The sequence below is a fragment of the Panthera leo genome, chromosome C2, assembly GCF_018350215.1.
Source record: "Panthera leo isolate Ple1 chromosome C2, P.leo_Ple1_pat1.1, whole genome shotgun sequence".
Lineage (NCBI taxonomy): Eukaryota > Metazoa > Chordata > Mammalia > Carnivora > Felidae > Panthera > Panthera leo.
In genome coordinates, this window is record NC_056687.1 from 156,598,213 (window position 1) to 156,622,213 (window position 24,001).

General features: G+C 37.8%; 2 protein-coding genes across 29 annotated transcripts in view; one reads left to right on the plus strand and one right to left on the minus strand.

Moving 5' to 3' along the window:
- Window positions 1–24,001, minus strand: part of CLASP2 (cytoplasmic linker associated protein 2) — a 180,958-nt gene that overhangs the window by 113,306 nt on the left and 43,651 nt on the right. For 12 of the 14 annotated variants that reach the window (XM_042903509.1, XM_042903503.1, XM_042903507.1 and 9 more), the window contains exon 8: window positions 10,415–10,561. In XM_042903509.1, coding sequence (XP_042759443.1) covers window positions 10,415–10,561 — 147 coding nt within the window. Of the gene's footprint in view, window positions 1–10,414; window positions 10,562–10,943; window positions 11,055–24,001 lie in introns of those variants that run through there. The other 2 variants (XM_042903511.1, XM_042903510.1) reach the window with 1 other exon arrangement.
- LOC122198757 overlaps window positions 4,304–24,001 on the plus strand; it is a 79,575-nt gene continuing 59,877 nt past the window's right edge. For 2 of the 15 annotated variants that reach the window (XM_042903512.1, XM_042903515.1), the window contains exons 1-2: window positions 4,304–4,559; window positions 16,286–16,343. In XM_042903512.1, coding sequence (XP_042759446.1) covers window positions 4,446–4,559; window positions 16,286–16,343 — 172 coding nt within the window. In that variant the 5' untranslated portion in view covers window positions 4,304–4,445. Of the gene's footprint in view, window positions 4,560–11,147; window positions 11,212–16,285; window positions 16,344–24,001 lie in introns of all 15 variants that reach the window. The other 13 variants (XR_006193152.1, XM_042903513.1, XR_006193146.1 and 10 more) reach the window with 12 other exon arrangements.

Sequence of the window (24,001 nt, forward strand, 5' to 3'; positions counted from 1 at the left end):
ACACAGCACAGGCTGGGCACGGGCAGAGAGTGAGGGGGACAGAGGATCTGAAACGGGCTCCAGGCTCTGCACTGACAGCAGCAAGCCCGACGTGGGGCTTGAACCCACAAACCGTGAGATCTTGACCTGAGCCGAAGTCAGACGCTTACCTGACTGAGCCACCCAGGTTGCCCCTAAGACCCATAGTTTTCACAGTGAGTGATCCAAGGAGAGCATTACCAGTGCTTCTGAAGAGTGCTACCAAGAGTCAGAGACAGTTTAACCTAAGAGCCTTCTTTCAAGCAGGGTTGAAAACGATACTCGGTCGAAAACACAAGATTTTTACGCAAAAGAAGGAAATATTTCAGGAGGCACAGCCCAGAGTTCCGCACAGACCAAGAACAGAGGAAAACACTGGTTTAGAGAACCACACCCAGAGAGAGGATAAAACCCTCAAAGAAACACAATCCCAGAAGGAAGGGAAGCTGACGACAGGTTCCTGTTGGATTTGAAAACTGCCATAAGTCAGTGACTACTATGGACTTCCTGTCCCTTGCCTTGTCAAATGGAGTGTCCATTATGGATACTCTGTTCTGATACCCGATTTCGATGCTGTCTGGGGCGAGTAAGACGTCTTTTTAGTTCACAGGCCTCTGGATGGAGAGGAGCCACACCAAAGAACCCTCCCATGTGACCTGATGGAGACCACAAGATCATGTACTTTGACCCTGACACTACCAATCAGTTGAAACTTTTGGGAAAAGTCCATGAGCGTATCTTGTACCTGAAAGGCATGTGAATTATTGTGGTCAGAGGGCAAGCTGCAATCGATTGTCTGCAAGAACAGCTGAGCAATTCCTCGCATTCCCGAATGCTCCTTTCACAAAGTGACTTTGCATCCCCAGCCAACAGGTGAGGAGTGACCTTGAATTCTCGACTTGAGACAAGACCTAGGAGAGGCTGGGGGGGGGCGGGCGGGGGGGCATCCTGGTGATGCCCCAGTTTTGAGCAGGAATAAATCTCTGAGGAAAGCTTCTACAATTGCCAGTTTAGGCTCAAAGAACTCTCATCAATGAAATTAACTTCAAGCAATGAAATCACAAGGCAAACCATTATGAACTAAGAGTCACAGGTGACAGATAACAAATTTTAGAATTACAGACATTAGAACTGTCTAGTACGGACTACAGAACATATGTGAATACACAATTTAAAGAAACAATGTGGACAGAATCACGAACACACCAATCAACAAAGGCATGAGGAATGACAAACGAATTCGGGGGAGGAAGCACTTGCCCTACCACCTATCAAGATTTACAAAGCTAATTATGACAGGTTTTAGTGCCGGAACAGGCCAACTAATCAAATAAACAAATTAGAGACTTTAAAAAGAGACCCCCAAAATACATGAAACTTTGATACATGACAAAGAAGTGATTAGGATTACTGGCGCAAGTAGAAACTATTCACACAGTAACCCTCTGGGGCACCTGGCTGGCTCAGTCCGTTAAGCACCACTCTTGATTTTGGCGAAGGTCATGATCACATCACATGGTCTGTGGCTTGAAGCCCTCATGGGGCTCTGCATTGGCAGTGTGGAGCCTGTTGGATTCACTCTCTTTCTCTCTCTCTTTCTGCCCCTCCCCAGCTTGTACCTTCACTCACTCTCTCCCAACATCAATGATAAACTCAAAAAAACAAAACAATAAAATAGTGTCCTAAAATTCAACAAAATGCTGAGATAATGGATTATCAAGAAAAAAAAGGTATTTTCTTACTAAATATTAAAACTTATAGTAGACATTTTGAATCCCGTGGGAAACGGTAGTTCCCCAAATTCAAATCAGACATTCAACTACATACTCCAAAAACCAAAGACCAAAAAGAAGAGCAAGTAAAACCACCCACAGCACATACTTATAATACAGCTCAGAGAAGACTAATAACACTTCAAACTTTGATTTACAAGTAAATGGGGAAAAACAAACATCCAAGGCCAGCCTTGGACTGGACTTGAGAGTCCTCACTGGAGAGAAAAATCAGAGGACACTCTATGGAGGATGAGGGTCCTGGTGGTGGTAGAACAGACCTCAGCTAAGATTCCCCCCGGGACTCCCAGGTAAGTAGCACTCAAAAAGGAGAGGGATCCCTTCGAAGCTTGTGGATAAAGGAAAGGAAGAAAGGGAAGATACAGGCTCTACTGAAATGAGATGCTATCACAGAATTAGAAATAGAAAGCCCCCCAGGTATCATTTAGTGAAGACACCGCATCTCATTATAACGAGGGCATTCTTGAATGAAGAAACTGAAAATTCTTCCTGGGCCCATAGAATTTATATATTTGATATAAAAAAATATTCTTAGGATACTTGGGACAATTTGAATACAGAATGGAAGTGCTTAAAAGGAGGGGAGTATATAATTTAACAATTAACAAAAACTAAAATGGCGAGAAGAAACAAGTTAAATAACATCAAAAAGAAATCAGACAAATCTAGAACAAACCCAGACAATCTAAGACAACTGGCCTAGACTCTTCAAGTTATATCAACGTTACGGGTATAAAAATTGGTAAGGTGACTGTTCTATACACATTATAGAATCTTCTTGCATATGATAATGATATTATACATATAACAACTGTAGCATACCCGTAAGTCTTAGGAAGAGCATATTTAATATTTATGGCTGGAATGTCATAACGTCTACAACTTGGGACACTACAATGTTTCCAACTGTTGAGATTAAAAAAAAAAAGAATATGTGTGGGAATAGGTTTATACAGAGTCAAATATGGCAAACACTAGTTATTCAATCTAGGTGATGGGCGTTTGCTGCATGTCAACTTTGCTATATATGCTCAAAATTTTTCTTAATAAAAAGTTTGAGGAACCACTCACTATAAAAGCTATAGATCAGGAAAAAAGAAACTACAGAAACTAACTGAAATATATGCAATAGCACTCATTCAATGAAGTAAAGAATGTTTTCTTTATATGCACAGACATTAATTGGCCATGCATAAGAACATAAATTAAAATAGATAAATTGTCATTGTATACAAAAATAAATTCAAGATATACTGATAAAATTAAGTGTAAAATAATAATTTTTTTTTTAAGTTTATCTATTTATTTTTGAGAGAGAGCACACGCAAGCCAGGGAGGGGCAGAGATGGGGACATGGAATGTAACACAGTCTCCAGGCTCTGAGCTGTCTGAGCCCAATGGGGCTCAAACCCACAAACCATGAGATCATGAGCTGAGCCAAAGTCGGAGGCTCAACCGACTGAGCCACCCAGGCGCCCCTGATTAATGTGTTAGAATAAATTGGAATAAAACATTTGCATAGCCTTGGGACTGGATAATAGTCCTTTTTATTCAGGTTAGGAAATTTGGAAGTCAAAAAGAAAATAACACATATATTACCTACCACAACAAAAAGTTTTTAAGTTTTTTTTAAAAACTTTTTACAATTTTTTTTTTTTACATTTATTTATTTTTGAGAGACAGAGAGACAGAACACAAGTAGGGGAGGGGCAGAGGGCAAATGAGACACAGAATCCAAAGCAGGCTCCAGGCTCTAAGCTGTCACCACAGAGCCCGACGCAGGGCTTGAACTCACAAACCACGAGATCACGACCTGAGCCAAAGTCAGACGTTTAACCAACTAAGCCACCCAGGCGCCCCCCAAATTTTTTAAGTTTTGATGTAAAAATGCCATGGACAGAGGAGATACGGATGAAATATTTATGATTTTTAACAAAAGACTAAGAGGCCTAATATTTTAAAAATGATAACAAACGGATGAGAAGAAAAAAAGCCCAATAAAAAATGGGCAAATAACAACAACATGTAATTCACAGAAGAGGATATGCTAATTTCATTAATAGATGTAAATATTCTGAACCTCAATAGAATAAAAACTCCAGGAAGGCAGCAGGGTCTTTGTTTTTGTTCACCGACAGTTTTCCGGAGATCACAAAAGTAGCAGCATGCTAAAAAGCTTTCCGTAAACATCTGCCAGCTGCTGGCCAGATGGATAGGTGAATGGAAAAATGCAAATTAAAAAGAAAAAAAAATAAACACCATTTTTTACCTATCAAAATGACAATAATTAATAAGGCTGTTACACTCAAAGCTGGAAAAGGTAAAATAATGTCTTTATTAAAATTAAAAATACAACCTTTAATTGAACCTTCAGAGGAATCGATTCCACAGATCAGCAACAGAATGTGCAAATACAGGAAGTACACGGAGATCCGCATTCTTGGTGACACCATAAAGCTACAGACAACCTGAATGACCCTGGCAGAGAAACAGTTTATTACATCATGGTACGCCAATCATGTGGAATACCAGATGGCTATTAAAAGGATGTGATCGCTGCCATTCTTGATGCTGAAGGATGGACGTCTTGTGAAAAAAATCAAGTTGCAAAGTGTTTACTAACTAGTGTGTTTAATGTGGGTGAACATAACATGTAATCCGGGCACCTACATAAACGAACGTGGAGTAAGAAGTAGAAGGACACATATCAAACAACAGTGGTTACGGCAAAGCAACAGGATTCGAGAGGTAAGATACTATGAAACTAAACTTGTTGAATTACTTGAATCCTACTCATCTTACAACTAAAGCTGAGACAGATGGCACCAGTGCTTCTTACGATGAATAAAAATCCATCAGTGATACGGTTTTTGTTGTAATTTAACATGGAATGATGGCTACAGGCCAATCACTAAATCCCCAATGTCAATAACAGTATCTTGCTATATGGGATAAAAATAAGAAATATGCATCACGGAGCGCCTGGCTGGCTCAGTCGGTTAAGCATCCGACTTCCGCCCGGTCATGATCTCACGGCTTGTGAGTTCGAGCCCTGCGTCGGGCTCTGTGCTGACAGCTCAGAGCCTGGAGCCCGCTTCGGATTCTGTGTCTCCCCTTCTCTCTGCCCCTCCTCTGCTCATGCTCTGTCTCTGTCTCAAAAATAAATAAAAAAAATTAAAAAACGTTAAAAAAAAAAAAAAAAAAAGAAATATGCATCACACACAGTGCTGGATAGGAGATGACCAGAGATGATCCAAGAAAAAGCCTCTGGCCAAGCAGAGGCTAGTAACTGTCTTATCTTGGATACATCATTTTACTCTCAGGAGGCTCAGTCTCTTCACCTGAATTGTGCCAGATAATCTTTAAGATTAAGGGCTAAAACACGCTGCTTCAGTACCTTCCCTTGGCATTAAGCGAAGAGAAGAAAACAAACACAACAAAACAAAACACACAAACAGAAAAGTTATTTGATTTCATATAAAGTTCAATAGCAAGATATTGAGGTTTACCCGTTAAAAATTTGAATTCCAAGATTAAACATCCAATTCTGTGAGATTTGTTTTATTAAATATATACCGATTCTCATGATCTTTATTTGTTTAAAAGAAAAAAAAACTTAATTGTTTGCATGAGGGGAAAAAATGGGAATGATCAGCATGGAAAATCGACATTTGGATCTTCTTAATAAAACTTCAGGTCAGACACAAATGAAGTTAAGCAAATATAAAATATCAAAATGATAAGTACTTCTGAATCTGAAATGGTGGTAATTATCTAATTATATGAATTAAAAGTTAAAACCATTTCAAAGGAATCTTTGATATTAGATGAAAAGAGTAGAGAGAAAATACTGTCCACTTGAATGAACGAGCGAGTGAGAAAGAACATCAGAACTTTGAGAACTAACTAAAGATTTAGCCAATGATGTGTCTCAATGATTACATACAAGCCTCAAAAACAAATGACTAACCTCAAAATCTGGTACTGATCATTAACAATAACAATTATATTATCATCTAAGTCAACCTGTATATTAAAAAGAATAACAGCCAAAATAATTGGTACGGGGTGATTTCAACAAGAAAATACTAAAAAGTATTGACAAATATTGACAAAGAATAAATTTCAGGTTTGCTTATTTCCAAATATTCTATTTTTCTGAGAATCATATTAGTTGAGCTTTAAAATGACCGAGTTATGGATGCTGAAAGGTAGTGACCATCCCTGTAGATTATAATCTTAGAGCTAAAGGATCTAGAAGAATTCTTATTTACCCAGTGACATTAGTGTGGGTGGCTGTACAGCAAAGTGCTTTCTGTGCTTTGCCTACTTATTAGATGCATGACACTATGCAACTTAACTTCTCCAAACCTAAGTTTACTCATCAGTAAAATTGGGATAATAAAGCACGGAATTCTACGGGGTTTGAGGTTTAAACAAGAGAATATATGTGAGAACACGAAAACTTTTTTTTTTTTTTAAATTATTACCTAAAGTACTCTAGAGATACAAATATTTTAAAAAACCAGGTTCCATCAGTATATTCTAAACCATGAACCCAAAAGAAAACATATTTACCTTAACCCCTATTTAAAAAATTTTTTTTCAATGTTTATTATTATTTATTTAATTTTTGTGTTTGTTTATTTTTGAGAGAAAGAGAGGCAGAGCATTCGTGGGAGAGGGGCAGGGAGAGAAGGAGACCCAGAATCCGAAGCCGGCTCCAGGCTCTGAGCTGTCAGCACAGAGCCCAATGTGGGACTCGAACTCAAGAACCGTGAGATCATGACCTCAGCCGAAGTCGGACCCCTAACCGACTGAGCCACCCAGGCGCCCCCAATGTTTATTTTATTTTTGAGAGAAAGAGACAGAACATGAGCAGGGGAGGGGCAGAGAGAGAGAGAGAGGGAGACACAGAATTCGAAGCAGGCTCCACGCTCTGAGCTGTCAGCACAGAGCCCAATGTGGGACTCAAACTCAAGAACTGTGAGATCACGACCTAAGCCGAAGTTGGACCGACCCTTAACGGGCTGAGCCACCCAAGCACCCCTACCTTAATCCCTATTATGAAGTTATAAATGTTATTCAGAAAAGGACTATTTAGAGGAAATCATTAAAAAAAAATAATACATAAAGGAATTCATTTTATCCTTTTATCTAATTAGCTAAGCACAAAGGTAACGCTGACACTCACATAATATGGGTTTCTATAGCAATAATATACTGGTATGGAGCAACCCATGACCCTTTGTTTGATTCTCCTTGACTTAAAGGCCACACGATTACAATGTGAGTAAAACAGGTTGGCACCCTGAGCCAAAGGACAGAGAAAAACTAACACACACTAAAGATTAAACACAGGTCCTATTGGCTTTAATTAACTGGATAGGATACTTTGCTAAAAATAGTACACATCTCTTTAATCTTGACATATATCTCTGAGAAGTAACTTAAACTCCAAAACTTCAAAAGTAGATTCAGTAAGGATTCCAAAGAAATTCACTTATCTTGGCAATCTTACTTGAAAGAATATTTGTTAAACGCAGTGGACTGTGATGGGTTTATTCAACTAATACATATACCCCTCCACCACCATATTCCTTTAATAGGAACTAAACATACCTATCAGTATATTATATGCCTAGAAGTAGCAAACGAAATGCTTAGACTGAATCCTCATTATTCCATATAAACTTATGAGAAAGAAAGTGTATAGTCTAGAAAGCAGAATACTTACAGAGAGAGACAGGGACAACCCAACCTTCAAGTATTTCAAAGTATCATGTTAACAAATAATTAATCTTCCCTGCTTAAGTTACAAGGAGGCAGAATTTAATGCAATGTAAAATAGAATTCATTTATTCAGAACTGAATTTGGCTTATAACCTTTCTGGAGGACACTGTGCCACACTGAAAGGAGAAATCCCTCTATCTTCTGAGTCAGTAAACTTGAGAAATTTATTCCAAGGAAATGATTGCAAGAGATGTGTTGAAAGATACCCATAAAAGCATAATGGAATTATTTATAACGGCAGGAAATATTGAAAGCAACCTAGATATTATTTAGCTATGAATAGTTTTCAGTTAATAAATTAGGATAATGAGAAAATGCTCCACGTAGAATACTAGTAAGAAAAAAAAGGTATACAAAAGGACATCACGAATGGTGCCAATTCTGTCCTCCTCCTAAGAAAATGTGTGTGTGTGTAAGTTTATATATATGTAAATTATTGGAAAGTAATTAGAAGAAAGTTCATCATAATATATCAATTGATTATCCTCACATATAGTGGTATTGTAGGTGGTTTTATTCCAAATTGTAATCAATGTGCATACATTATTTTAATCAGATGTTGAATAGTCACCTATCAGGAATACTGTGAAAGGGACTGCTACCCTTGAACACTAAACTGAACCATATGACCAATGTCCTCTCTAATGCAAAGGTTCTTAAACTCTTACGAAAACTTTCTATAACTAATCTAAAAATCAATAAGCCTCTGCCAAGAACAGAAAATCTAAAGTTAAATTTTCAAAGGACTGAGAGCCAAGAAGGGCATTAGTTTCGGAAGCAGTATCAGTATCTTCTGGCTAGTAGCTCTTTTCTTAGGTAGAGAAACAGGCAGTGAACCTAAATGAGCTGGGGCAAACAAAAGCAACAGACAAAAATTTGCAGGATGAATCTGCAATTGCCAAAAGGAGGAGGATGAGAAAGAGGACAAGGAGGGGAAGGAAGGAGGAATGAAGATCTCGTCCTCATTTTTATCAAAAGAGCCACTGCTTAGATGGATGATATAATCTGTATGAGTGATTAATGCCTATGATCACAAAAGCTATCTAGCATTTTCGTATCTGGTAGGACTACAAACCAGAGAAGGTGATGTGGCATAAAGGAAATCTGTTTCCTTAAAAAACAACAACAACAAGACACTCTGATCTTATCAGTTTAATTAACATCAAAATTAAGTAAGCTTTTGTATGTAAACTACAATCTCAATTTTCCTCTAAGGAAAATAAAACATGAAATGCAGAGTTAATCATAAACCAATGAATGGCTTAGATTCACAAAAATGTTAAATATTATCACCATGCATTTCACGTATTAATCCATTTTAAGTTAAATAAGACCTGAAATCACTATTGTACCATATATCAGAAATCTGTAATTCAAAAATCAAGACAAAAAAAATCCCCTTTGCAAGTAATTCAAGGTAGCCATATGTTACAAAAGAAATCACAGAATTGTCGTATACTTTTTACCAGAGATGAGAATGCATAATAGACAATGTCATGTAATAGGATATGATAACTAACATTTGGGTGATAATATATTCCTATAACAAAGAGAAAATAATTAAAACACTAAAGTGTAAATTACCCAAAATACCAAGAGAAATCATTAAGACATTTCTATTTCAAAATATTTACCTATTTATTTATATGCATAAGAGTATATGTAAAGAGATTATATGTTTATATATAGATATATAAGTGTGTGTATATATCATCTTTCTTGCTAGTTATATGGCACACTAAAGACAGCTAAAATGAAATATTAATGGTATTTTTTCTGCATTGAGAATATCACATGACTTGAAATTAATGTTTAGTTGTATAGAAAGGTCAAGAGAACACAACTTACAGGACCTGGTCAAAATATACAGCTTATTTTTCCTTTCTCTATACTTTTAATAAAAAAGCTATAGGTAAAAAGGGGAAAAACAAAATTCTGAAGATCAGGATTTTCCTACCAGTTATCAAAAACAAGGCACAATCTGTTCTCTCAAATTATAACACACACACACACACACACACACACACACACACGAAAGAAAAGGAGAAAGTAGCTAATGTCCTTTTAGCATTAAATATTTACTTATTCTAATAGGATTCATTCTACCAAAAAGACCTGGCAGAAAGTAGCACCTGAAAAGTACTCGTGGCTTTCTTATTAGAATATGAAAAAAATACCCATAAAAAAATTTAAAAGATAAACAGTATGACAGAAGCAGTTCTAATATGATCAAAGAATGTACTATGTGTTTGTAACTTCATAAAAGCTGTTTTTTCCTATTTATTATTATCAAATCCAGAAACCATTTTTGAGGCAATTTCACTTGACCACCACCCATTTCCTATTGTGACAAATGATTCAACATCCAGTATCTTCAACCATTTTTTCAACCCTGAAGTATTCAAGACTCACTACTAGATGAACGTATAGAAACGTTACATAAATCAGTATTTCTTTAACAACGATAGCACCTGAAAATTAAGAGCCAAAATCTGAAAAACCTGCTCTCTCCTTAAAAACAAAACCAAAAAACCCCAAATCGAAAGATTCCCTTAAATGTCTCCCTTGAAAAATGGCATCTGAAAAATGAATACACTCAAGATACACTAATTCACAGGAAACAGCGATAGATCCCATTTTAAAAACGTTTTGGAAAAGGCAGCACGTTCTCTGTGTGTTGCAAGAGACGCCCCAGACCTGCAACCATGCTGCAGTCATGAATAAACATATTCCTCCGAAGTTCTAAGTATGTGTGTCCACATCAAGGGCGTGCGGCATGCACATCAGACTGGAAATGGATTTACATTACCTCCAACCTTAGGGCCACCTGCTGAAGCAGGCTTCCTCGCGCTGTTGACAGGATTTCCGGATGTTTTAGGTGCAGGAACCTTGAAGGCTGAGGCAGCTGATGATGGCCTATTTCCATCCACCGATTCCTCATCATCAAAGCTTTTATCTGCACAAAGCACGAGAAAAATGTATTTTAAGAGAACTACGCCCTGCTCCATTTCCCACAAGACTCAAAAATCAAATAAAGCTGTAAATAAAATCATTACTTTGTAAGATAGAATACAAAATAAAGCTCCTTTGGATAAGCATTTATATACTGGCCAACACTATCTGAAATAGCCCAGTATTATTTACAACTCGACTGCAATATTGTCACATTTCCTACCTATACATGAAGGCAAATCATAAAACCAGATATATTAACCCTGATCGTGAAAAGCATTTTTCATTTTTCTGCTACTCATGTAAGCATTTTCTGCCAGCTCCTCCCATAGTATATCTTCCAGCACACCCTGCCTTATTCCTTACACCCGGATTTTGCAACTTACAATCACAGATCCGTTTGCAAATCAGTCGCCTCATTCCTCTGAAAGCGCTGAATTTCCCTCACCCTAGGATGCTCCCAATGGTTCACATGGCCAAGTACAGTAGATCTGGTACTAAGCAAAGATTCTATCAAAAATAGACAGAAACAACCACAGAACCACCACTGAGGTTTGTGCCGGCATTTTGCTTTCTCTTCCCTGCCCTAGGTGCTGTAACAGCCAATCAGCTACAAGGTGACATCATCTTATGGCAGCTACTGCCAGATGAAAGGTAAAAATTCTCCATGTATTTAAAAAATTATCTATGCAGCTGCAATCCTCATCCTTTACCTAAATTTCAAAGGCTTTCAACACAAAGGTTTCTAAACCTAAATTTCTTTTCTCCTATTTAATTCATAAGAAAATTTATACAAATATAACATAAGGTTTTATGCAATATTCATTCTGCTGGGGTGCTTATTATTGCATCAGTAAAACATGGAATATCACAGTGCTCATTTCTGTGCATAATTAACTCTCTGATCTCACAATTTTGCTATTTATTTAGGCCACAGAAACCAAACTGAACAATCTGTTTTCATAAATGATTCTAAAATATTCTACCCAAAGCTCCTTTTAGAATATTCATTAATGACCACAATAGTATCATCTCCTTGTATAATATGAACCGCGCCTCCCCCCCCACCCTCCAAAATCACAAGCTGTATGCATTTTACTTGTCTGCGAAGACGGTCTTCTCTAGGACCCTGCACAAACCAACCACGACAAACAAGATGGGCGAGGCAGAACAGCAGATTTACCACAGGCTTCGGATCAATAATGTGTCAGAATCTTTTCCTTTCAACTTGTTCCCCTCACCTATGCAAATACCCAGATCAACTAGAATGAAATCATTACTACAGAGGGATACTTCAACTATTAAATATATTTTAAAGAAAATACACCAGACAAGTGGTAAGACTGTTGAATTTATCTGGAAAAAAGAAAATCAAATAGACAAACCAATATGAAGCCACATTTCATTCCATCAAGTTTTTTTTTTTAATAGCATAATTTGTAAGAAAAAACTAAACTGAAAATACTATCTTCAAGTTAAAAGATAGATATATTTTTTTCTTTTTTAGCATAACACTATTAGAGAGCCAGTCTGGATAAGTTAAAACCTGTGCTCTATATTGACTGCTCTGTAAAAAACACTAATATGATCCCCAAAAAACTTTATTTTACCACCACCATGTAAAAGAAAACGTAGCCAAGAGAGACAGAGGAGACACACAGATGTATAGAAAGATAGGTACTAAGACACTGAGTAGCCAGAAGTTCCCATGGAAACAGTGTTCTGTTCCTACACACACAAGAATCGAAGAGAGTAAATGTCTCTTACCACTTAAAAAAATTTTAACTCTTAATTTTCTCAAACTATTGGGAAATTAAATTTTAACTTAAAAAAAATTTTTTTTAATGTCTTATTTATTCTTGAGAGAGAGAAAGAGAGACAGAGCATGAGCGAGGGAGGGGCAGAGAGAGAGAGAGGGACACAGAATCCGAAGCAGGTTCCAGGTTCTGAGCTGTCAGCACAGAGCCCAACGTGGGGCTCGAACTCACGAGCCATGAGATCATGACCTGAGCCGAAGTCAGACGCTCAACCAACTGAGCCACCCAGGCGTCCCTAAATTTTAACTTTTTTTAATCAAAAATAAGGTAGACAAAAGTATATAAATTGTAAGTCTGCAGTTCGATGAATCTTCACAAAACAGACGTGCAGTGTAACCAGCCTCCAGACCAGGAGATCATTATCAGTATCCTTTACACACCCTCACTCACCTCCCCGAAGTCATGACCACCGACCAACGCTAGTCTTGACTCATAGCCGCATTGTCAGCTCTACCCATTCTTGAGCCTTCTCTAAAAGGAATCCTACGAGAAGCTAGCTTCTTTTCACTCAATATACTATTTGGGAGATTCATTTTCATTGCTTATAGTTTTCTAGGGTATAAACACACCACAATTTAGTAATATCCATTCTACTGCTGATGGACTTTTGAGTTGTTATCAGCTTGAGATGATTATGAAATAGCGCTCTTAAGAGGTAAGCAAATAAAGTTAAAGAGGCTTTGGGCTTTTAAGCATTGTTGTGGGAGCAGTATACACATTTATTTTTTACTGAATAAGTCAAAGATGCACATTATAACCTCTAGGACAGTGGTACAGACCGGCAGCTGAGCATCACCTGGCAATTTCTTAAAAATGCAAATTCTCTGGCCCCAACTGAAATCTAATGAATCAGAAACTCTGGAGATGGGGGCCCTCCCAGTGACTATGATGCATGGTCAAGTTTAAGAACCAGGAGTTGGCAAACTTTTTCTATAAAGGGTTACATGGTAAATATTTTAGGCTTTGTAAGCCATACATGAATCTCTCTGTGCGGCTACACAATACTTACGCTATTGTGGTGCCAAAGCAGTGATACATGATATGTAAACACGTAGGTGTGGCTGCGTTTCAGTAAAATTTTATGTACAACAGGAGGATGGCTGGATGTGGCCTGCAAGTGAATTTGCCGATCCCTGCTAGGGTAACCACTAGAATAAGAGTAAATGTATACATAGATAAACTAATACAAGAAAAATTCAAGAATCTAAATAATTGAAAAGAAGCAGGAAAGGAGATTAAAAGAAGATTAAAACAAGTGGATGAAATAGAAAAAAAAGATAAAGTGGCAAAAACGAAACCAAATATATCAGGAACTACCTTAAAAATAAATGAACAATACTGCACTTTTAAAAATAGGTTGCCTGTACAAGATATACTTTACAAAGCCACATAAAAGTTAAAGGTAAAATGACAGACTACGGCAAATACCAATCAACAGAAAGTTGATACAGCTACTCTAATTTCAAACAAGGCAGTTTGAAGAAGCATTACTAGAGGTAGAGACTTTTAGTAAGGATAAAGGGATCAATCCAAAAGGGAAAAAAAAAATCAGGACTCTAAATTTTCATGGACCCAGTAACATAGCTTCAAATACATAAAGCAAAAAAGGACGTATCTACAGAGGGGAATTTTTTTTTTTTTACCACTTCCAAAAATGTTATACCTTTTCTTGACTGTAAGCTAAAAGAATTCATGAAATGAATCCATCATCACAAGTCCCCAAAGTAAAAATGTCTTGTAATTTATATGGAAATTATAAATATTCTACGCTTAAAAATATCTTAACTGTAAATATTCAGACCAAACCAGATCTGGTTCTTCCTAGCACTTATCACCTCCAAAAACAATAGACGCTTTTCAGAGTGAACTAGAAGTTGGACTGGAAGTGGGCAGAAATGTCGTCCTGTTTATGCCATAACTCCATCACTCCTACTCCACACCTCTGCCCTTTCAGAGCTTATTCTCAACATAATGTCCTGAACTGAACAAAATCATACCACATCACTGCTCGAAACCCTCTTGGGTCTCCATAAGAAGGTCTATCAGTACCAGTGCTCCAAAACCTGGGAGATCTTAGATACTACGTGCTTCTTTCCAATGTGATCCTACTCACTGCCCTCCAGCTTCTTCTCCAAACCAGCCCCACCGGTCTCCTTGCCAAGACTCATAGGAAGGCCTCTGCACTGGTTCCCTCCGCCTCGAATGCTCTTCCCTGCAGAGCCACCCTGTCTACTCACCTCCTTCAGATCTCTATTCTTCTATCGCTTTCTCAATGAGCTCTTCTCAGATCCTAAAATTATAAACTTGCCAACATCCCGACACTACCAATCTATCCCTACCTTCCTATTTTCTCTCCTTAGCACTTACCATCTATATATTTTATTATCTGACTCCCCCACTGAAATGTGTTATTATTAGAATAAGAAGTTGCCCATTTTGTCCACTGCTATAACTCCAAATGTGGAACAATGCTTAGAATGACCCTTCTCATAGTAGGAAGACCTTCAGTCTCCAGGTTATTGAAACACAATTCCGAAGGCAAACAACTATAAACACTGAATAGATATTTGAGAAAAAAATCTTGTTAACAACTAAGTATCTGACAAAATCATAAGAAATAAAGGACAAAACCAGTACATATGAATTTCTATTTTGAAGCCTTGGGGGCAAAGGAAATAGAATTTGAAAATCCACATAAAAAAGATACAGATTCTAATAGGAGACTCTTCCCATCAAAAGCTGGTTTACCAAATGACTATACCCTCAAGGTTAAAGTGAATGATAAGTAAGCCCTTATCTTCTTACAGTCTTTTATTCTGTTCCAATGACTCTCAAAGGAGAGCAATAGAGAAGCAAATCAAATGGAGTACTTCATTAAGGTGAATCGCTTAGACCGTCAAGACTCTCCAGCCCTCAAACTTAGTTGGCTCACATTGGGAGTGCTCCTACTCCCAAGCAACAGCCAAGGCAAATGCAAAATTTTCCTGGAATAAAGTCTCTGGCCTCGCATTATGTGCACAAATCATTTTCGAAAGGTCACTTGGCATGGCAGGACACAAGACACCGTGAGCAAGAATAAGCAGAAATAGACAATAGGAACAGATCCACTAAAAATCCTAAAATTATCAAGCACAGACCATAAAATGCCTATACTTGAAAGCTTTATTAGAAAAGCTTGAAAATAATTTCAGGGATCTTTTAGGAAGTTCAAAAAGTGACAGATTTTTAAAAGCAACCAAACAGAACTTCTAGAAATAAAAATACAATAACTGAAATTTAAACTCAGTGGGCAGGCATGACAGATTAGACACAGCTCAACTGAACTAGAAGATAAATCAAAAAGAAAAAATCACCTGGGCTACATATAGTAGGTGCTTTGATATTTACTGAATAAATAAAAAAGGATCAACTACAGAAAGCATGATTACTTTGACACCTTTGCTCTCACTCCAAAAAGACATTGGTATAGTTTAGTGCCGAACATCATCAAGAGGAAGAATTTAAAAGTACTAGAAGATAAAAACTAATAAAGTAGCAGGTTGCAATGGGTATGTGTAGGATTGAAATGGAAAATGAGAGAAAAAGAGTAGTGGTAAGAGTAGAAGAAAAAGGGATAATAGATGGGGGAGGAAGAAGAGATGATAATAGAATGAAGAAGGGGAGGGAAGTGAGGAGGAGGAAGGGTGGGGGAGAGGACAGGTAGGCAGAAATAAAAAGCAGCCCAAGCAGAATAAGGCTCTACCTTTTGTTGCCTTCATCTAACACCAGGGTACTGTTCTCAGCAAGCACGGGGAGATTACAGGCCCACAATCCCTTAACTGCAATGCCTGAAAGCCAGGAAGTTCTAAAAGTGCAGCTTTAGCGTGTTGTTTTTTTAATTCCAGTGTAGTTAACATACAGCGTTGCATCAGTTTCAGGAGTACAGCATCGTGATCCAACACTCCTATACATTACTCAGTGCTTACCGCGGTAAGTGTACTTTTAACACCCTGTACCTATTTCATCCTCCTCTTCCCCTCTGGTAACCGTCAGTTTGTTCTCCATACTTAAGAGTCTATTTCTCGGTCTGTCTCTGTTTTTTCTTTGTTCCTGTTTCTTAAATTCCTCACAGCACTGAGATCACACGGCATCGGTCTTTCTCTGACTCATGTCACTTAGCACTATACTCTCCAGATCCATCCATGCTGTTGCAAATGGCAAGAGTTCATTCTTCCTTATGGCTGAGTAATACTCGTTATGTATGCGTGTTTATACACACACACATACCCACATCTTCTTTATCCATTTATCTGTCATTGGACACTTGGCTGCTTCCATAATCTGGCTATTATAAATAACGCTGCTATAAACATAAGGGCACGTGTATCTTTTTGAATTAGTGTTTTCATCTTCTTTGGGTAAATACCCAGTAGTGGAATTACTGGATCTATTTTTCATTTTTTCGAGAAACCAAAAATACTGTTTTCCACAGTGGCTGCACCAGCTTGCATTCCAATCAACAGTGCAAGATGGCTTCTTTTTCTCCACTTCCTTGCCAATACCTGTTGTTTCTTGTGTTTTTGATTTTAACCATTTTGACAGGTATGAGGAGCTATTTCATTGTGGTTTTGATTTCCATTTTCCTGATGAGGAGGTTGAGCATCTGAGCATCTTTTCATGTATCTGTTGGCCATTTGGGTATTTTCTTTGGAGAAATGTCTGCTCACGTCTTCTGCCCACTTTTAATTAAATTATTTGTGTTTTTTTGGTGATGAGTTGTATTAGTTCTTTACATACTTCAGATACTAATCCTTTATCGGATATGTCTTTTGCAAAGATATTCTCCCATTCTGTAGGTTGTCTTTTAGCTTTAGCTGTTTCCTTAGCTCTGCAGAAACCTCATTTTGGTGTAGTCCCAACAGTTTATTTTTGCTTTTGTTTTCCTTGCCTTAGGAAACATACTGAGAAAAAAGCTGCTATGGCCAATGTCAGAGAAATTACTGCCCGTGCTTTTCTAGGATTTTTATGGTTTCAGGTCTCACACTTAGGTCCTTATTCCATTTGAGTTTATTTTTGTGCATGGTATATGAAAGCGGTCCAGTTTCATTCTTTTGCATGTAGCTGTCTAGTTATCCCAACATCATTTGTTGAGGAGATGGTCTTTTTCCCACTGCATTTACTTGCCTCCTTCATCAAAAATTAACGGACTATATAATCATGGACTTCTGGTTTTGTTTTTTGTTTTTTTTTTCGAGAGAGAGACGGAGACTGAGACAGAGAGCACGAGCGCAGGGGAGGGGCAGATGGAGAGGGAAAGAATCTTAAGCATGTTCCATGCCCAGTGCAGAGCCCAATGCAGGGCTCAATTCTCATGATTGTGAGTGAGATCATGACCTGAGCCGAAATCAAGAGTCGGTGGGCTCTCCATTCTGTTCCACTCATTTACGTGTCTATTTCTGTACCAGTGCCACAGTTTATATCACTACAGCTTTGTAGTAGATCTTAAAATCTGAGACTGTGATACCTCAAGTTCTGGTCTTCTTTTCCAAGACTGCTTTAGCTATTAAGGGTTTTTTGTGGTTCCATACCAATTTTAGGATGGTTTGTTCACCTTCTGTGAAAAATGCAATTGGTATTTTGATAGGGATTGTGTTAAATGTGTACATGGCTTTGGGTAGTATACATGTTTTAGTATCTGTTCTTCCAATCCACGAGCATGGACTATCTTTCCATTTGTGCTGTCTTCACTTTCTTTCATCACTGTTCTATAGTTTTCGCCGTACAGGCCTTTTGTCTTAGTTTATTCCTAGATACTTTATTATTTTTGGTGCAACTGTAAATGGGATTGTTTTCTTAATTTCTTTTCTTGCTGCTTCATTTGTAGTGTATGCAAATGCAACGGATTTCTGTACATTGATTTTGTATCCTGTGACCTTAATGAATTCACTTATCAGTTTTAGCAGTGTTATGGAGTCTTTCAGGTTTTCTCTATATGATATGATGTCATCTGCAAACAGTGAAAGTTGACTTTTTCCTTACCAGTCTGCATGCCTTTTACCTCTTTTTCTTGGACTGCCAGTACTATGTTGACTAAAAGTGGTGAGAGTGGACATCCTTGTCTTGTTCCAGAGTTTTGGGGGAAAGCTCTGTTTTTCACCACTGAATACGATGTTAGGGGTGAGTTTTTCGTATATGCCCTTTATTATATTGAGGTATGTTCCTTCTAAACCTGCTTTGTTGAGAGTTTTATGAGAAATGGATGTTGTACTTTGTCAAATGCTTTTTCTGTGCCTATTGAAATGATCATATGGTTTTTGACCTCTTTCTTGTTGATGTGATGTACACATTGACTGATTTGTGAATACTGAACTACTCTTACATCCCAGGAATAAATCCCACTTGATCATGTGAATGATTTTTAATTTACTGCTGAATCTGATTTGCTAACATTTTGTTGAGGATTTTTGCATCTATGTTAATCAGAGATGTCGGCCTGTAGTTCTCTTTTTTTGTAGGTCCTTATCTGGGTTTTAGTATCAGGGTAATGCTGGCCTCTTAGAACAGATTTGGAAGCTTTCCTTCCTCTTCTATTTTTTTGGAATAGTTGGAGAAGAATAGGTTATTAACTCTTCTTTAAATTGTTTTTTCTTTTTAAATTCATTTGGTAGCAAAATCTAAGCTGATTTGAACTCAGTTTATGGCACAACATGTGAACTGACATGAAGCTGTTTTTTTGTCTTTATTTTACTCATTGTGAATTTGCATATACTTAACTGCAAAAATATTAACATGCTTGACTACGAGGTACAGCCCAGAACACAGCTGGAGTTTTTGTGTGATATAATGGTTTATGATCGTTGCTTTTCTAAAATCTGACATACGCAGAATTCCAAAACATAGCTGGTCCCCAACGTTTCAGATAAGAAATTGTAAACTTATATTACCATTATCAGATTCCTTCCTTTTTTTTCTTTTTCCCTTCTAAGGAAAGCCATGTATTCAAATGGCTATTCAAACTTTCCACTTCACTTTTATGGGTGCATGTATTCCAACACCTGAAATTTCTGCCTCTGAATTCATTTAAAGGATAAAAAACTGCTCCATCCTTACATGACAAACAGAAGATCAAGCCAAAATTGTATACCGTATCTCCTTTAAAAAAATTCACTTTGTGTGGCTTTTCTTCAGTAAACCAACCAGTTCAGAAAAAACCCACAATGCCACCATTTTCATGCACAAATACAGTGTTTCATATTGGTTTCTTATACCAAAGTTCCTCTTTTCTCTTGAAGCTATATCCTTCCTTATTCTAATTAAAACAATGAGCAGGAAGACTCTGGATTCCTGAATAGTCTCACCCTCTTACCTGTCTAACAATGACCATGGTCATATCGAACAGCTAAATCAGTAACTGAGATTAGGAAACAATCATCACTAGAAGATGGTACTACAGGGTCCTCAAACTCAAACACGTGGGATCATTTGCATTCCCCATTGTGCTTTTGTTAAATTTATTTTTTACATTTATTTATTTTTGAGAAACAGAGTGAGACAAAGCGTGAGCGGGGATGGGGCAGAGAGAGAGAAGGAGCCACAGAATCTGAAGCAGGCTCCAGGCTGAGGTGTCAGCACAGGGCCCAACGTGGGGCTCGAACCCACAAGCTGGGAGATCATGACCTGAGCCGAAGTCGGTCGCTCAACCGACCGAGCCACCCAGGTGCCCCCTCATTGTGCTTTTACAATAGAATACTTTCCTTGGCTTTCCTCTGACCTCACAGGTCCTGCTAGCTCAGTCTCTTCCTCCTTTATCCAATCACTAAATGTTGAGTATCTTCCTTCTCTCCAGATTACACACTTTCTAAATGTCCTTCATCCATTCTCAATAGTTTAAAACACCTTCCATATGATGACAACCCTGAGCTATTTGTCTCTAGCCTATACCGTCTCTGAATACCAGACGTAGATATTCAGCTGCCCTACTAAACACCTCCCCCACGGATATCTCAAAGGCATCTCTAACTTGACATATATACCTTAACACCAACACCATCTCCAAACCTGTTGTCCTGAAGTCTACTTCTATCCCAGTAAATGAAATCACCATCTACTTAGCTGCTCAAGCTCACAATATAGGAGCCCCATTCCGAGTTCTCTGCCTTCCTTTATCAACAGTTCTTGTACATAACTCCAAGTTATATCTCAAATTCACCTATTTCTCTTTATTTCTGCTGCCCCTCCTAATCTAAGACCAGACCAGTATCACCTCTGCCTACACTGCTGCAACAACTTCTTAACTGGTTTGCCTGATTCCATTCTTAACTTTCCAAACCCCAAAGTAAACAATGGGATCATCTAAAAATGTAATTGGGACCAGTGGCTGCTGAAACTGTTAAGTGAAAGGCTGGTGGGGAACTTTTTAAGAATAGATCAGGCTGATAACACCTAAACCCACTGTTGTATATTAATATCACACACACAAAAAGACAATCAGGCACTGGATAGCTTCTGACAAAATACACAATACCATCTATAAAAATATGTGTCCAGTGGCACCTGGGTGGCTCAGTCAGTTAAGCATCTGACTTCGGCCCAGGTTATGATCTCACCTGTGGTTCATGAGCTTGAGCCCTGCATTGGGTGAGCTCCAGCCCTGCATCAGGTAAGTCCAACCCAAATAGGGTGAACCATGCTCTCACGCTCGCTCGCTCGCTCGCTCTCTCTCTCTCTCCCTGCCCCTTTCCCTCTCTGCCCTTCATGGGATTCTCTCTCTCTCTCTGCCACTCACTCGTGTCCCCGCCGCCCCCGAGATGTGTCAACCCCCCACAAAAAAACAAACAAAAAAATTAGACCTGATTCTGATCAAACCATTAGCAGAATTTTCAATTTTTAGGAAATAAAGGGGCCATAAAAACCTTAAAAAACCGTAACATAAAACCAACACGGCAATGTAATCGTCAAAATCTGGCAGATGGGAAAACTTTACCTGATAGATGTTTTCTTGTTCAACAAAAAAGTGGCAAGAGAAGAAAAAGTGAGACAACTGCTGTAGATGAACAGAGCCTTAAGTGATATATCAACCAATTACAATGGTGAACCTTGTTTGAATCCATATTCAAACTGTAAAAAGATATTTAGGAAGCAACTGAGTAAAATCTGAACACTGAATATTTGACACTAAGGGTTAACTTTTTAGATGTGAAAACTGGTTGTCAATGAAATATTTCCTGGTAACAAACAAAACCTGTCTTTTCTAAAGTACTCTAATTGTCTTTTAAAAAGACACGTTACTGTGTGTGTGTGTGTGTGTGTGTGTGTGCATGCGTGCGTGTCCACACACATACCCCAGGCCAGCATGAGAGGTAAGGCCAGGGGATGATAGGAGGGATACAGATGAATAAAGATTGGTTATGTATTGATAATTTCTTGAAGCAGGATAGTAGGCGGCAATGAAGGTTTGGCACAACGTTCTCTATTTTTAGGCATGTTTGAAATACTTCCTTAAAAGAACTATGGTAATTTGAATCACTTTGCTCTCTTGTTTAAAAGCCTGTGATGGAACCCTAATAAAATTATAAGCACCATCATAAGACCACAGAAAATGAGGCAGGGCAAAGTATGTGAAATCAGCACCCGAAAGAGAGCAACAAATTCTTATAAAATGAAAATTAAAAGATAGAAAGTTTTTGAAGAATAAAACCACAGTAAAGCTGCAACTCATAATTCTCAGAAGCAGACTGAGACAGCAATGAGAACTCATCTGACCCACCTTGTAGAATGACAGGAGTGACAATCTCTAAGTCAGCAAATACAGGAATGATTTGCAAGGAACCACTGAAAATCTATGAAATGATTTCATCATTTAGCTCTTCCCACGCCCAACTCAGAAAGCTCAATATTTTATATATAAGTGTGCATGTTTATACACGCACGTGTGTGTGCCTATGTGCACATGTGCACGTGTGCATGCACACACACACACACCTGTAAAAACAGAACCACCAGAAAAGGGGAAAAGGTTTAGCCATATTAACTTTTATTTGTTAAAATTAAAATTTAATAGAAGGATTAGATGAGAAAGTCAAGGAGAACTCCTAGAATACAAAGTAAAAGAGAAAGCCATAAAACTTAATAGAGGAGACAAAATAAAGGACAGTGAATCAACACAGGAGGTTCAACATATATCTGATGGGTTAACAATTCCATAAGGAGAGACTAAAGCTAATGAAGGGGAGAAACTTACCAAAAGAAAATAATAGAAGATTTCTCATAGTTAAAGAAAATGACAAGTGTTCAGAAGTAAAAATAATCAAATAGTAAACATTTAAAATATACTCAATTTAAACGAAAACAGAAACTTTCAGTAAAATGACTAGAAATTAAAACTCCAAGTGCTTCAAAATAAAACAGCCAAATTTTAATATTCACATAATGATGCTATGTTTTCAGCAGCACAGTTCATTTTAAATTGCTAACAATTTTATTTATAAAAAATAAAGTCCATCTTATATAAAGTTGGAAAGAAACGAAATTTGATAAAGTCTCTTAGAATTTCTAGGTAGGCATTAACTCACTAGTTAAAAAGCCTACTTGAAGTCTTACACCCTTTTCTTTAAAGAAGCCCATAGAAACTTTAAGACCTTTGATAGTTCAATGAAGGGGCAAACACAATTTAAACCATCACTCATTAATAAAATTAAAAACAACATATTTCATGATAATCATAATACCAAGTATATAATAAATGAGGCTCAAATTAAGGTTTATTTATATCCGTTATAAAAACCACGTTGGGTAAATTTCCAAGAGCACTTCAGTTGGTCATATTAGCTGTCGAGAACATCAACTATACATTCTACATGCACAAAAAAAAAAAAAAAAAAGATGTAAGCCTTTTCTTGAAGATTCGGGTTTATCAGCAACATCATGCTGGAGGGTATGTTGCTACTGGGGCCCAAGCCCTTGCACCCAGACGGGTAAATGGAGTCTGTTTCAAGAAGGCTAAGATTTTCGATCTTCGTACCCAGTGCTACTGCCCATCTTGCCGAATGTCCAATCTTTTATCCCTTGTAACTTACTTCTTCTCCCTATTGACTCTTTGTTTTCCCCGTTATCACTGCTCCTAGAAAACAAGTGTGGCCCTTTTGCCAGTGAGTTAAAGGGTTGCTTTCTTTCAGTGATTTGTATTACCCAATTCTAGCACAGAATATTCAAAGGTACAGGAGAGGCCTGATCTATCCAGCACTGGTTCTTGCTATTGTTCCCTACCCACGAAATCAGTACTGATACGTCAGTTTGGAGTGGTCCAGAAGGCTTACCTCTAGTAAAGTCAAGGTTGTATCATTACTTGTATATGGTTTTTTAAAAGATTCATGTTTGGCAGAATAGACTGTGTTGAAATGTTGTTAAGTGTAGAAACAGTCCGTTTGCAACAAAACCTTATTTCTTTCCAGCCATTCTGCAGCATAACAAAAGGCCAAATTCCTCTCATGAGCTTTTGAGGCAGATTGCAGGGCCCAGTGCCACATAATAATCCTACAGGTTTTTAACTCTATGTGGTTTGACTGCCCGGAGTTACTTCACAATCATCTGACTACTTGGTTTTATATTCCTGGATTAGGATAAAGAAAACTAAACAGAAAGGCACGTAA